General features: G+C 42.1%; 1 protein-coding gene across 1 annotated transcript in view; it reads right to left on the reverse strand.

The window, feature by feature from the left end:
• The window catches only part of PRKAR2A (protein kinase cAMP-dependent type II regulatory subunit alpha), an 89,220-nt gene extending 73,855 nt beyond the window's left edge, over positions 1-15,365 (reverse strand). Inside the window, 1 exon segment of the mRNA NM_214258.2 lies at positions 15,112-15,365. Coding sequence (NP_999423.2) covers positions 15,112-15,364 — 253 coding nt within the window. The 5' untranslated portion in view covers position 15,365.

A 16,783-nucleotide genomic window follows, 5' to 3' on the forward strand; every position in this document is an offset into this window, starting at 1 on the left:
GAAAAAGCAGACTAGATATGAAACTCAAGGCACAGCAACAAAAGAAATAAAACTGACTTTATCTAAATTTAAAACTTGTGTGATTCAAGAATATAAAAAGTCAACTCACAAAATGGAAGAAAATATTTGCAAGTCACATATCAGGTAAGGGACTAGTATCCAGAAAATATAAAGAATTCTTACAATTGAACTACAAAAAGACAACCTAATGAAAACATAGACTAAGGACCTGAGTAGATGCTTCTTCAAATAAGATATACCAATGGACAACAAGCACGTGAAAAGATTTTTTTTTTTTTTTTTTTGCTTTTTAGGGCCATACCCACAGCATATGGAAGTTCCCAGGCTAGGGGTCAAATTGGAGCTACAGTTGCCAGCCTACACCACAGCCACAGCAACACCGGATCTTTAACCCCCTGATAGAGGCCAGGGATTGAACCTGCATCCTCATGGATCCTAGTCAGGTTCATTAACCGCTGAGCCATGAAGAGAACTCAACATTATTAATCATAAGGGAAATGCAACCCCACTGAGATACCACTCCACACCCCTGATATAGGCATAATCAAAAAGACAAGTAAGGGAAAGGATATGGAGAAACTAAAATCCATGTATATGGGCAAGAATATAAAATGGTTGAGTCACTGTGGGAAACAGTTTAGCATCTCTTTAAAAGCTAAACATAAAATTGCCATACACCTTAAAATTCCACTCATAAATATATAGCTTAAAGAATTGAAAACAGGTACCCAAATAAATACACGGCTATGTTAATAACAGTACTAGTCACATAGCCAAAAGGTGGATTGGACCCAAATGTCCATTAACGGTAATGGATAAACAAATTGTCATATATACATACATACAACAGAATATTATTCAGCTATAAGAAGGAATGAGGTATGGTTACACACTAAAATATAGATAAAACTTGAAAACCTTATGCTAAGTTAAAGAAGTCAGACACATACTGTATGATTCCAGAATAGGAAAAAATCCATAGAGAAAGAATGCAGATTGGTTGTTGCCACAGCTGGGAGTAACGGGGGTAAGGGAATGGAGAGCAACTGCTTCATGGGTGAAAAGTTTTAAGTTGGAGTGGTGGAAATGTTTTAGAACTAGATAGAGGTGATTGTGCAACACTGACAATGTACTAAGTGCCACTGAATTGTTCACTTTAAAATGGTGAACTTAGAGTTCCCATCGTGGCTCAGCAGAAGCGAATCTGACTAGTATCCATGAGGGTGAAGGTTCAATCCGTGGCCCTGCTCAGTAGGTTAAGGATTCGGTGTTGCTGTAACCTGTAGTGTAGGTCACAGGCGTGGCTCAGATCTGGCATTGCTGTGGCTGTGGTATATGCCGGGATTCAACCCCTAGCCTGGGAAACTCCATATGCTGCGGGTTCAGCCCTTAAAAAGACAAAAAAAAAAAAAAAAAAAAAAAAAAGAAAAGAAAAAAGAAAAAAAGAAATAGTGTGGAGAAATTAGAACCCTCATATATTCCCGGTAGGAATGTAAAACTGCAATCACTTTGGTTGTACTTAAGTTGTATACTTTATAATAAACCAGTAAGTAAAGCACTTTCCTAAGTTCTGTGAGCAAATTATCAAACTTAAGGTGGGGTCATGGGAACCTCAAATTTATAGCTAGTCAGTATGAAGTACAAAACACCTGGATTTTTCTTCAATTAGGGTCTGAGGTAGAGGGCAGTCTTTTGGGACCCAGCCATAATCTGTGCAGTCTGCACTAACTCCAGATAGTTTTAGAGTGTCTTGAGAAGTGAAACAAGAGTTTTACCTTTACCTAGTATCTCTGATAACAGAATATCCCTGGAGTTCCACGGTGTCTAGCGGATCAAGGATTCATCGTTATGAATGCCAGCAAATGCCAGCCAGCCTTGGTGTGGGTTGGATCCCTGGCCCGGGAATTTCTGCATGCCATGTGCATGGCAAAGAAGTTTAAAATTTTAATTTAATTTAACCCTTCCCTTAGCCCCATACGTGGCTCCAACTGGACTCCATTTTTCTAAAACAACAACAACAGTATATCCACATATTACTCCAAGAATAATACTGGGTTCACCCCAAGTTGGGAGTGAGGGGAGGTGAACCATAACTTTGGTCTTTCCCTTACCTTCTGAAAGCAAGGATTCAATAATTCTTATCACCTCTATCAAAATAAGTGCCTCAAATATACAACCCTACATTAGACATGAGCAGACATTAGATGAATAAAAGGTTCAACTTCTTTAAATGAATAAAATTGAAAGTAAAATACTGAGAAAATTTTTCCAAAAATTAATTATTTTTAAAGAATATTTTTTTTGTCTTTTTAGGGCTGCACCCACAGCCTATGGAGGTTCCAAGGCTAGGGGTTGAATCCAAGCTGTAGCTGCCAGCCTACACCACAGCCACAGCAACGCAGGATCCAAGCCATGTCTGCGACCTACACCACAGCTCAAGGCAGTGGCAACACTGGATCCTTAACCCACTAAGTGAGGCCAGGGATCAAACTCAACTCCTCATGGATGCTAGTCAGGTTCGTTAACCACTGAGCCATGATGGGAACTCCTATTTTTAAAGAATTCCAATACCTTTTCTATCAAGCGTACAAAAAAATTGTGTGATCATTTCAGAACATATGCAATGTCAAACTACTATGTAGTACATATGAAACTAACATAAAATATAGTACATCAACTGTATTTTAATTTTTCAAAAGTGTACAGCAAGGAGTTCCCGTCATGGCTCAGTGGTTAATGAATCTGACTAGGAACTATGAGGTTGTGGGTTCGATCCCTGGCCTTGCTAGGTGGGTTAAGGATCCGGCATTGCCGTGACCTGTGGTGTAGGTTGCAGACTCGGCTCAGATCCCATGTTGCTGTGGCTCTGGTGTAGGCCGGTGACTATAGCTCCAATTCGACCCCTTGCCTGGGAACCTCCATATGCCATGGGAGCGTCCTTAGAAATGGCAAAAAGACACACACACAAAAAAAATATATATATATATACAGCAAATTTGGTATTCACGTATGTTCCTGGTAACTGCATGCTGATTGGCACGATCCTTCTAAAAAGCAGTATGACCACATAGTACCAATTAAGTGCCCAAAAAAGTATCTTTTGACACAATAATTTTGTTTCTAGCAATCTATTCTAGGTAAATAAGTCAAAAACGGAAAGAAAAAAAGGCTTATATGCTCTTTGAGAAGATACAATCACAGCTGTAGCAGATCTCAGGTCTGCCAAGTCTTGCTCCTAGCTTTTGCTCCCAACTCACCACTGCTGGCTCCCCCCAAGGAACAAGTCTGTCAGGAAGCCTCACCTCAGCCATGGTTCTTACATATAACAGAAAATCACCCATGGAGCCAGAGTGGTGATTCACCAAACTAGAATTACCCTACCCAACCGCAATGTAAATCTCTGTTGACGTTGTGTGCTGACTTAATCAAAGGACCAAAGAAAAAGAATCTCAAAGTGAAAGGACCAGTTTGGATGCCTACCAAGACTCTTGAAAATCACTACTTAGGAAAAACTCCTTGGGGTAAAGGTACTGACTGGGGATCTTTTCCAAATGAGGATCTACAAGCAACTCACTAACTTTCATAGTCCTTCTGAGATTATTAAACAGGTTACTTTGTCGGCATTGAGCCAGGAATCAAGGTCAAAGTCATCATTGAAGATACTTAAATCAGCTATTTTAATAAATTATCCATTGTTAACAAGAAACTGTATGCACACAAAAAAGCTCATACTAGCAAATACTGGGAGCCAATCTAAATGGGAAATAATTAGGTAGAGTATAATAAATTTACAAAATGCAGTAAAAAAATTATTATGACAACAAAATACTAGCAAACTAAATCCAGCAGCGTATTAAAAGGATTATACCTTACACCATGACCACCAAGTGGGATCTATTCCAAGAATGTAAGATTGGTTCAACATATAAAAATCAGTCAATGTAATATACCACAAATTAGAAGAGTGAAAGGAAAACAAATACGTGATCTTAATTGATGCAGAAAAAACATCTGACAAAATCCAACACCATTTTGTACCCAACAAACTAGTAACTAAAGGGAATTTCCTCAACATAGCAAGAGTATTTATGAAAAACCCACAACTTACATCTTACTTAATGTGAGAAGACTGAAAAATTTCCCCCTAGATCAAGACAAGGATGTCTGCTTTAGTCACCTTTATTCAGCACATTACTGAAAGTCTGAGTTAGAACAATTAGTCAAGATAAAGAAATAAAAGTCATTCAAACTGAAAAGGAACAAATAAAAATATTCTCAAATTACATGGTCTTATATATAGAAAATCTTAAAGAACCCACAAATTTCAGGGTACAAGATCAATTCACAATCAGTTGTAATTGTGTATATTCACAACCACTAATCTGAAGATGAAATTTAAGAGAACAGGCTTTTTTTTTTTTGCAGAAATAGAAAAGGTGATCCTAAAATTCATGTGTAATTGTAAGGAGTCCTAAAAACCAAAACAATCTTGAAAAGGAAGAAAAGGAGTTCCATTGTGGTGCAGTGGAAACAAATCTGACTAGTATCCACAAGGATTTGGGTTTGATCCCTGGCCTTGCTCACTGGCTTAGGGATCTGGTGTTGCCATGAGCTGTGGTGTAGGTCACAGACATGGCTCAGATCTGGTGTTGCTGTGGCTGTAAAAAGCAGCGGGTGGGGGGGGGGGTGGGGACACAAAACAGTGATGACAGTTACTCAAAATAATGAATGCACTTACTGCCCCTAAACTGTATACTTTAAAATGGTAATTTAAATTTTACATATATATATTCTACCACAATAAAAAAAATTCATGGAGTTCCCGTCGTGGCTCAGTGGTTAACGAATCTGACTAAGAACCATGAGGTTGCAGGTTCAATCCCTGGCCTTGCTCAGTGGGTTAAGGATCCGGAGTTGCTGTGAGCTGTGGTGTAGGCCAGTGGCTACAGCTCCAATTCGACCCCTAGCCTGGGAACCTCCATATGCCGCGGGAGCAGCCCTAGAAAAGGCAAAAAGACAAAAAAAAAAAAAAAAATTTCATTATGACGTCTCTGATGAGAAATTTGTTAATGCTTATAGCCTTTTCTGTAAAAAATAAATAAGGCAAGAAAAAAAATGAGGGTAGCTCAGGCATGAAATAATATGAACAGTATAATGACGTTAACTCCAGTCTAGAGTTAAACCCTGCTTATGATATGATCTTGGAGAATCTCTAGGTCCCAATTTCCTCACTTGTGAAATGAAGACAACTACAATTCCTACATTACAGGATGAGGATTCAATGAGATATGCAAAAAAACCACTGAAAGGTAAGACTAATACAGAATAAAGGCTTAATAAATGTTAGTTGTCCTAATTGTAGACCTGTATTTATGGTTACAATTGTGTAAATTATGTGCTCCCCCCCACTTTTAGCCACCCAGAGGCATATGGAGCTCCCAGGCCAGGGATCAGATCTGAGCTGTAGTCTAAACCCACGCCACAGCTGAGGCAACACCAGATCCTTAACCCACTGTGCTGGACTGGGATCAAACTAGTGTCCCAGTGCTTCCAAGAGGCTGCTGATCCCATTGCACCACAGTGGGAACTCCTAAAGTGTATGCTCTTGATGTGATAGTTTCCTCCAGCTGATATTCCTCATCTAGTTGATGGGATACACAGTGCGCACACTTTATAAATAATTAAGCTGCATATTTATGATTCATGCAAATTTTGCATGTATGTTTTACTTTTTTAAAAGTCTACTTAAATGAATATATTTAATGCCACTGAATTATACAATGGTTAACAAGAACCTACTGTATACCAAGGAAAATCTACTCAATAGTTTGTAATAACATATAGGAAAAAAAGAATGGATATATCTGTATGTATAAATGATTCACTTTGGGAGTTCCCATCGTGGCACAGCAGAAACTAATCTGACTAGTATCCATGAGGATGCACATTCAATCCCTGGCCTCACTCACTGGGTCCCAGATATGGCTAGGATCCCAAGTTGCTCTGGCTATGGTGTAGGCCAGCAGCTGTAGCTCTGATTCAATACCTCACCTGGGAACTTCCATATGCTGTGGGTGTAGCCCGAAAAAAGCAAAAAAAAAAAAAAAAAAAAAAGAAAAAGATTCACTTTGCTATACTCCTGACACTAATACATTTTAAGTCCAAAAAAATGGTTAAAATGGCAAATTTTACATTGTGTATATTTTACCACAAGTTTTTAAAGGAAGGAAAAAGGAAAGAAAGGTGATCAAAAGAGGAAAGAAAGGTAATGGTAATGGTGTAGGAAAGAGGTAGGGTTGAGAAGAGATGAGGGGGAGGCCTACAGATGCTCAGGTTCATCCAGTTAAGAAGCATAAGAAACAGGAGTTCCTGTTGTGATTCAGTGGGTTAAGATGCAACTAGTATGCATGAGAATCCTTGGCTGTGGAGCAGGCCGACAGCTACAACTCTGATTTGACCCCTAGCCTGGGAACTTCCATATGCCGCACCTGGAGCCCTAAATAAAAAAAATTTTTAAAGGAGGGGTGCGGGCAGAGGAAGCCAAGTGGTGGATAAAGACACAGATGGCAAGGAGGGAGAGTTTCAAAATGGCTAGTTTTAACTGTCAAAATCCTGCTGAGAGATCCATATATGTGAACTGCAGGAATGTTATTAAGCAATTCCCCAAAAAAGTTCTGCTAATGAAATTTGGATCAACTACTATTGTTATGTGGTATATACTGTGCAATAAAAAATACTGAGGAAATATCCTAAGGATTCTACTAAAAAACTATAGAAATAACAAGTTCTGCAAGGTTGCAAGATACAAGGTAAGTATTTTAAAAAATTAACTGTACTTCTGTGCACTTGCAATAAGCAATCTGAAATGAACTTAAGAAAACAATTCCATTTACAATTCCATTTAAAATCACATCAAGGAGTTCCCATTGCAGTGCAGCGGAAACGAATCTGACCAGGTAACATATGGTTGCGGGTTCATTCCCTGACCTCACTCCAGTGGGTTAAGGATCTGGCATTGTCATGAGCTGTGGTATAGGTCGCAGATGCAGCTCGGATCCTGTGGTATAGGCCAGCAGCTGTAGCTCAGATTCAACTCCTAGCCTGGGAACCTCCACATGCCGCAAGTGCGACCCTTAAAAAAAAAAAAAAAAAAAAAAAAAAAGCGCATCGAAAGAGGAGTTCCCATTGTGGCACAGCAGAAACAAATCTGACCAGCATCTATGAGGATGCGTTCCATCCCTGGCCTCGCTCAGTGGGTTGGGGACCCAGAGATGCCGGGAGTTGTGGTAAAGGTTGCAGATGAGGCTCAGATCCCGAGTTGCTGAGGCTGTAGTGTAGGTTGGCAGCTGCAGCTCCGATTCGACCCCCTAGCCTGGGAACTTCCATATGCCACTAGTGTGGCCCTAAAAAGCAAAAAATAAATACATAAAATAAAACAACATCACATCAAAAGAAATAAATTACTTAGGAATATATATTTAACAAAAGATGCATAAAACTTACATTCTGAAAACTAAAAAACACTGTTGTTCTGTAATTTAGCAATTAAAGATCCAAATAAATGGAAAGACACCCCATATTCATAGATAGAAAGACTTAACATGGTTAAGAGGCAAAACTCTCCAAATTAATCTACAAAGTCAATGCAAATTTTTTTTTTTTTTTTTTGGTCTTTTCTGGGGCCACGCCCTCAGCATATGGAAGTTCCCAGGCTAGGGGTCTAATTGGAGCTGTAGCCGCCAGCCTACACCACAACCACAGCAACTTGGGATCCGAGACACGTCTGCAACCTACACCAGAGTCCACAGCAACACTGAATCCTTAACCCACTTAGCAAGACCAGGGGTCAAACCCACAACCCCATGGTTCCTAGTTGGATTCGTTAACCACTGCGCCACGACGGGAACTCCCAAGTCAATGCAATTTCTATCAAAATCGCAGCTGGCCTCCTAGCAGAAATTGACAAGCTAATCCTAAAGTACGGAAATGCAAAGGATATGCAAATAGCTGAAATAATTTTGAAAAAGAACAAAGCTGGAGAATTCACATCTCCTCATTCCAAAACTACTACAAATCTACAGTAATCAAACAGTGTAACAGTGGCACACAGACAGATATAGATCAATGGAATAGAACTGAGAGTTCGAAGCAGACTCTCACATTTACAGTCAACTGATTTTTAAAAAGAGTACCAAGACAATTAAATGAGGAAAGAATAGTCCTTTTATTTTTATTTAGTCTTATTTTTTTATGGATGCACCTCAGCAAAATGAAGGTTCGCAAGCTCGGATTGAATCCGAACTGCAGCTGCAGCAGTGCCAGATCCTTTAACCCACTGTGGCCAGGAATCTAACCTGCACCTCTGCAACAACCTGAGCTGCTACAGTTGGATTCTTAGCACACCGCACCACAGTGGGAACTCTAAGAACAATCTTTTTTTTTTTTTTTTTGCTATTTCTTTGGGCCGCTCCCGCGGCACATGGAGGTTCCCAGGCTAGGGGTCAAATTGGAGCTGTAGCCACCGGCCTACGCTAGAGCCACAGCAACACAGGATCCGAGCCGCGTCTGCAACCTACACCACAGCTCACGGCAATACCGGATCGTTAACCCACTGAGCAAGGGCAGGGACCGAACCCGCAACCTCATGGTTCCTAGTCAGATTCGTTAACCACTGCGCCATGACGGGAACTCCAGAACAATCTTTTTAATAAGTGGTCCTAAGAGTTCTCTTGAGGTACATCGAATTAAGGAGCCTGCATTGTCACTGCAGCAGCTTGGGTTGCTGCTGTGATGCAGGTTCTATCCCCAGCCCAGGAACTTCCATGTGCCATGGGTATAGCCCAAAAAAAAAGTGGTGCTGTAACAACTGCTTATCCACGTGAAAAAGATGAGGTACCTTACTTATTATACTTATTATACAAAAAAATAACAAAAATTGGAGTTTCTGCTGTGGCACAGTGGGTTAAGAATCTAACTACAGGAGTTCCCGTCCTGGCTCAGTGGTTAACGAATCCGACTAGGAACCATGAGGTTGCGGATTCGATCCCTGGTCTTGCTCAGTGGGTTAAGGATCCGGCATTGCTGTGGCTCTGGTGTAGGCCAGCAGCTGCAGCTCCGATTCGACCCCTAGCCTGGGAACCTCCATATGCCTTGGGTGTGGCCCTAGAAAAGGCAAAAAGACAAAAAAAAAAAAAAAAAAAGACAAACCAATTTAAAAAATAGACAAAGGACTCCAATAGACATTTCTCCAAAGAAGATACACAAATGACCAACAAACACATGGTAAATGCTCAAACATCATTAGGGAACTGCAAAGCAAAACAACAGTGAGGTACTACTTCCTACCCATTAGTTTGGCTATAATAAAAAGAGATAGTAAAGTGTTGGATGTTCCCTTGTGGTGCAGCAGGTTAATGATCAGATGTTGCCATAGCTGTGGCACAGGTCACAACTTTGATGGGGGTTTGATACCTTGCGTGGGAACTTCCACATGCCTTGGGCACAGCCAAAAAAAATTTTTTTTAAAAAAAAGCTGAAAAAACAAGGATAGGGAGTAATTAGTTAGAATGTAAAATTGTGCAGCCACTTCTGGAAAACAGTCTGGCAGTTCCTCAAAAGGTTAAACATAAGAGTTACTGTGTGGTATAACAATTCTACCTCTGGGTATATTTTAAGGAGAAATGAAAACCCATGGCCACACAAAAACTTGTTTACAGCAGCATTATTCCCAAGAGTCAAAAAGTGGAAACAACCTAAACTTCCATCAAGTGATGAGTGGATAAACAAAATGTGGTAGATGCAAACAATGGAACAGAATGCAGCAATGAAAAGGAATAAGGAGGAGTTCCCATCGTGGTGCAGTGGTTAACAAATCCGACTAGGAACCATGAGGTTGTGGGTTCGATCCCTGGCCTTGCTCAGTGGGTTAAGGATCTGGCTTGGCTGTGAGCTGTGGTGTAGGTCACAGACTCGGCTCAGATCCTGCGTTGCTGTGGCTCTGGCGTAGGCCGGCGGCTACAGCTCCGATTCAACCCCTAGCCTGGGAACCTCCATATGCCGTAGGAGCGGCCCTAGAAAAGACAAAAAGCCAAAAAAAAGAAAGAAAGAAAAAAGAAAAGGAATAAGGAATTTCCACTGTGGTGCAACAGGATCAACAGTGTCTCTGCAGTGGCAGGGATGTGGGTTCAACCCCCAGCCCAGCGCACTGGATTAAGGATCTGTCATTCTGTAGCTGTGGCATAGGTCACAACTCTGGCTTGGATTCAGTCCTTGGCCCAGGAACTCCATATGCTGCCAAGCAGCTAAAAAAAAAAAGGGAATGAAGGGAGTTGTGGTGCAGTGGGTTAAGGATCAGCATTGTCACTGCAGTAGCTCAGGGTGCTGCTGTGCTGTGGGTTCAACCCCTGGCCTGGGAACTGTGGCCAAAAAGAAAAAAAAAAAAAAAAAGGAATGAAGCACTAATATATGCTACAACATTGATGAACTTTGAAAATATTATGGTAAGTTAAAGAAGCAAAAGACCACTTATTTTATAATTCCATTTATATTAAATGGCCAGGATAGGCAAATCCATAGAGATAGAAAGTAAATCAGTTAGTTGCCTAGAACTGAGGGGAATGAGAGTGTCAGCAGGCAATGGCTAAAGTGTGGGGGCCTTTTTGGGGTGATGAAAATGTTTTAAATTTATTGTGATGATGGTTTTATATATCTGTAAATAAATATACTAAAACTAGTGAATTATATACTTAAATGGGTAAATTATATGGTTACATGGAGTATGTCTCCATAAAGCTGTTACCCAAAAAAATGCTGTGAGACCCACAAGTATAAATGTTTTGTGGTCATTACAGAAGTGAATCAAGTTTAGATGCCTATTTATTGCTCTTATAAGGATGCAGTTAGACAAGTGTATTAATAAGTCTGAACTCTTCAGGCTTTCCTAAGAACTAAATAAACACTATAATACTTCATACTTGGTATGCTGTTTTTTTGGGGGGGTTTCATCTTTTGTCTTTTTAGGGCCGCACTCTCGGCATGTAGAGGTTCCCAGGCTAGGGGTTGAATCGGAGCTACCGCTGCCTACCTACACCAGAGCCACAGCAACACAGGATCCAAGCCGTGTCTGTGACCTACACCACAGCTCACAGCAACACCGGATCCTTAACCCACTGAATGAGGCCAGGGATCAAACCTGGAACCTCATGGTTTCCAGTCAGATTTGTTTCTGCTGTGCCACAACGGGAACTCTCTTGGTATGCTGCTTGATATCAAAACTGTAATTAACAAACTGTTAAAAACTAGCTAAGTTTTTTGAGTATTTATAATAGCATACTGTTTGATAAACTGAACTGGGGGTTAGACATTCAGGATCTTACAAAACAAAGTCTCTTTGATATATACAGTTCTAACACTACATATCCTATTTCTTATTTTAGACACTGTGGATTTATTATCTTAATGTTTGTAATCACTGGATATGCAATGCATTTCTTTTCCTGTCTTTTTAAAATTTGTGGTAAAATACACAACATAAAATTTACCCATTCTAACCATGTAAGTGTACAATTCATGGCATTAAGTACATTCATAATCTACATTGCACAATGTTGTATAACTATCAACTCTATCCAATTTCAGAACTTTTTCATCATCCCAAATAGAAACTCTGTTCCCATTAAACAGTAACTCCCCCATATCCACTTTCCCAGTCCCTGGTAACCTCTATTCTGCCTTCAGTCTCTATAAGTTTGCCTATTCTAGGTACCTCAACTAAAAGAATCATACAACATTTGTCCCTTTGTGTCTAGCATATTGCACTAGCATAATATTGTCAGGGCTCATCCATGTTGTGTCAGAATTTCATTACTTTTTAAGGATGAATAGTGCTCCGTTATATGTATATACCACATTTTGTATACACCTCTACACCATATTTATCCACTCATCTGTTCAATGGAATACTTGAGATGTTTCTGCCTTTTGTGAATATGCTACAATGAATACTGGCATATAAGTATCTGTTTGATTCCCTGCCTTCAATTCTTTTTTTTTTTTTTTTTTTTTTTTTTTGCTTTTTAGGGCCATACCTGCAGCACATGGAGGTTCTCAGGCCAGGGGTCCAATCAGAACTACAGCTGCCAGCCACAGCCACAGCCACAGCAACATCAGATCTGAGCCGCATCTTCAGCCCACACCACAGCTCATGGCAAGGATCCTTAGCTCACTAAGCAAAGCCAGGGATCGAACCTGAAACCTCATGGTTCTTAGTCAGATTCGTTTCCTCTGCACCACGACGGGAACTCCTGCTTTCAATTCTTCTGGGTATATACATAGCCATGGAACTGCTCAATCACATGGTAGGTAATTCTATGTTTAACTTTTTGAGGAACTGCCAAACAGTTTTTCACAGCAGCCAAACCATTTTACATTCCCACCAGCAATGAGCAAGGGTTCCAACTTCTCTATATCCTTAACAACACTTGCTATTTTCTAGTTGTGTTTTTTTTTTTCATAATAGCCATCCTCATGGGTGTGAACTAGTATTCCACTGTGTGCAGTGTATTTTTAGTCTATTATCTGTAAATAGAAGTTCACTCTGTGTTGATTTCTATAATTATATTTAGTACAGCAACTTAAGAGATATAAACAAAAGAATATTTATATACCAATAAAATAAAGCACAGTTACAAAGATTTAAGCCAACTCAATTTTGAAAAAGATTAATTAAAGATGACACAGAATGAAGATATAACACAAAACTTGTAAACTCTGTTTTACTCATCCGGGACTAACAGAATATTTGTTCTGTGTAAATAAAAATTGTCACAAAGCAGATTATAGCTTTGTGTTGTATAGTTATGACAGTGAAACAAATGTAGGATTCACTCCTGAAACAAAGCTTTTAAAAACATATTTATCCCAGAAATTCCCTTGTGGTGTATCAGGTTAAGGATCCAGTTTTGCCACACATTTATGGTGCAAGTCACAACTGTGGCACGGGTTCAATCCCTGGCCTGGGAACCTCCACATGCCACAAATGTAGCCAAAAAGCAAAAACAAATAAAAAACCAATTTATCCCTAGGAAGTTGTTGTCACTGTACCTATTTTAAAGATAAGTGAATTTAAAATCAAACAGGTTCCGCAGCTTTGTCTTGGGCCACCAAACACTTCTGTGGCAGAGATCTGGTGGCAGAGTTGGAAAATAATTTCTGATTTCCAGGTTCAAGGTGAAAAACCCATAATTTAATGTGTATTAAGTCAGGGGAAACCCAGAAAAGCAATTTCCACACTTGGTATGAATAAACTTAGGAAAGCTGTCCAGAAACTGAAGCTTACAACCTCTAACAGCAATGACCAATAATTAACTCCCTGCCAGTCTGACTTGAATATGGATTCAATTCAGAACTAGGTTGTTGGGGTTTTTTTTCTCCAATATGATCTAGCAACACTAAGTCTCTAACTCTGTCCTGCAAATGTTTTCACTTTTTTGTTAAATTCTGGCTGTCCAAGACTCACACACATGGAGAACAGACTTCTGACTGTCTAGGGGAGGGAGAAGGGAGTGGAATGGGCTGGGAGTGTGGGGTTAATAGATGCCAGCTATTACATTTAGAATGGGTAGACAATAAAGTCCTATGTATAGCACAGAGAACTATATCCAGTCTAGGACAGACCATGGTGGAAAATAATATTAAAAGAATGTGTGTGTGTGTGTGTATATATATACATATATATGTGTGTATATATGTGTGTGTGTGTGTGTGTGTGTATGACTGAGTCACTTTGCTGTGCAGCAGAAATTGACACATTGTAAATCAACTATAATTAATTTTTTTTTTTTTTGTCTTTTTGCCTTTTCTAGGGCCGCTCCTGTGGCATGTGGAGGTTCCCAGGCTAGGGGTCTAATCGGAGCTGTAGCCACTGGCCTACACCAGAGCCACAGCAACGTGGGATCCAAGTCGAGTCTGCAAGCTACACCACAGCTCAGGGCAACACCAGATCCTTAACCCACTGAGCAAGGCCAGGGATCAAACCTGCAACCTCATGGTTCCTAGTCAGATTTGTCCACTGCGCCACAACGGGAACTCCTATAATTTAATTTTTTAAAATGAGTTCAAAAAATCTGGCTGTTCAAAAGTAGGGTAATTCTATTGTTAAGTTGACAAAGCCTATGTTGAAGCAACCAAGGAAAATGGAATTGCTTTCTGACAACCCTGCTTAAATATATATAGAAAGTGTTACTGTTCTCTTTCCTGCAACCCGTATGCTAAAAAAAGTTATTGTTTACCCTCATCAAATTTATTTGATCCAATTATCTTAGCCAAATTTATATATATATATAAATTATTATTATATTATTATGTGTGTGTGTGTATATATATATATATATAGATAGATAGATATTATATATATAGGGTTTTTTTTCTTTCCAGGATCCGTACTTTAAGAAATGCATACTCAAGGACCAAGGGTGAAATGCTGGAATTTGCTTTAAAATACTTCAGCAAAGAGGAAAAAAAAAATACAGCTGAAACATCTGTGACAGATCTTTCAACTGTGTAATGGGGGTGATGGCATATAGGGGGTTCATTTCACATTTTCTCTCTATTTTTGTATATGCTCGAAGTTTTTCACAATAACTTCACAAAATGAATTCTTTCCAGACAAAGTTACCTTCCTGGCTATGAAATATGAGTCAGTGGATGTGAATGTTCTTGTCTTCGGAACGAAAGTGGGCGAAGGGTCTCCAGCAGAGGCCAAGCAGCCGTGGGCTCCACGCCCCTCCGGCCCCGCGCCAGCATGCGGGCCGAAAGCGCGCACGTTTCTCTTGAGCTGAATCTGACAACTCCCACTCCGTGCGCTCTACGGCTCGCAGGACTGCCGAGCTCAATTTGGAAGTGGCACACGCGGGGATCAAGCCCGCCGTTCGGGAACCCAGACAAACTCCGCTCGAGAGCTTCAAGGTCCCGGGCCCAGGGTTGCAGGCCTAGCCCCCGAAGCCCCCTCTGGAACTCCTAGAGACCCCTACCCGACCCGCCACTGCTCCTTCGACCCCCCCACCGCGACCCCTGGCCCAGCCTGCCTCCTACCGTCCAAGTCCTCGTCGTCCTCCGACTCGCTGTCCGCGATCGCGTCGGTGACAAGGCCAGAGCTGGGCTCTAGATCCTGGGAGCCGGAAGGAGGGGCGGCGGGTGGGGTGGAGGCTCGGGAGCGGGCCTCGCGCAGGCGGGTGAAGTAGTCCACCGCGAAGTCGACCAGGTCGGGTGGCTGCCGCCGCAGCACCTCCACGGTGTAGCCCTGCAGCAGCTCCGTGAGCCCAGGCGGGATCTGGATGTGGCTCATGCCGGCGGCGGCCGCGAGGACAGGCAGGACCCGGCCGCCGGCAGCCACTGTCTGGGCGCTCCCTCACGCCGGCCTCCCGCCCGGCACCCGCGAGGTCTCCTCACGCGCGACCTGGGCTGGGCCCCCCTCGCGCCAGGTCGCCCTTTGGCCGGGTGTGCGTTTCCGGGTCACGCCACCCTACGCTACTCCGGCCGGCCTGGTACCGCCGCCGCTGTCACTGGGCAGCCGCCGCCGTAGCCGCGGGTACCGACAGGCGGGCAAGCGGGACGGGCGGGGCAGGAGCCCGGGTTGTGACGCACGCTGCCGCGGGCGTGCGCGCTCCCGCCAGCGCTCTGGCCCTCAGTGCGCGTGCGCCAATAGCCCACCGGGCCTGCCGGGCAGTCTCTCCGCAAGGCGCAGCAATTAATGGTTTTCCCGTTAAGCGGGTCCATTGGCGCCGCTTATTTTTAATTTCTACTTTCAACACACCCTAGGATCCTCCCGTTTGCTAGCCCTTACTAAGTGCCAGGGACATAACCGAGAGTCAACGTAAAAATGCACATTACCACCTCAGAGTGGTTCCAGCTATAGTGCAGAGCAAGAGGGCCCACATTAGGGGATGGCATTTAAGCTGGCTCAGAGGCCTGGGCAGGATCTGGCCATAGGAGCATCTGAAGAAAAGCCATGTGGCCTAGAGGGCAGTAAGTGCAAAGACCTGGTAAAGTCAGAACCACCCAGACCTCAGGGTGGAATAGTGGCATGACCATAGGCCCCTCAGAAGTCTTGGCAGGAAGACTGTGAGATGTCAAAGGGAGAAGACCTTGTAGATAGGAGGAGTTTCAGTGATATAGTAATTTTGGAGCCAAAGGCAGATAAATAAGCCTGGAAGAGCTCAGAAGGTCAAACATGTTCCTTGAGAAAAGGGAATAAGACCCAGAGCAGGAGAGAAGGATCGAGATGGCAGAGGAGTTAAGATGTCTCCCTCACCTTCTCCCACAAAAGAAAGTTGTTTTTTGACAACTCCCACTCCATGTGCTCTACGGCTTGCAGGACCGCAGAGCTCAACTTGGAAGTGGCACACGCATCAAAAAAACAAAACTACACATAGAACAATTCGCACAGAACATCTATTGAACACTGGCAGAAGAACTTAAGCCTCCAAAAAAGGGCAAGAAACCCTCCACAAAACTGGGTAGAACAACAACAACAACAAAAATCAGAGAGAGCAAGAGAGAAAGAGAAAGTCCCAGAGCAGGAATGACCACTGTGCCTTTTTCTCCTCTTGAGCAATACAATCAGGATTCCCAGGACTAGGTCTGGATATCTCTTCTATCCCTATATTCCACCCTGGGCCAGCAGTACTTTAATGGTGTTGAGCAGACCACAAGGCACAGATATCCTTTGCCCCTGGGGAGAGGGCATAGGTGAAACTGGAGAAGC

This window comes from Sus scrofa, chromosome 13 (assembly GCF_000003025.6).
Source record: "Sus scrofa isolate TJ Tabasco breed Duroc chromosome 13, Sscrofa11.1, whole genome shotgun sequence".
NCBI classification, from domain to species: domain Eukaryota; kingdom Metazoa; phylum Chordata; class Mammalia; order Artiodactyla; family Suidae; genus Sus; species Sus scrofa.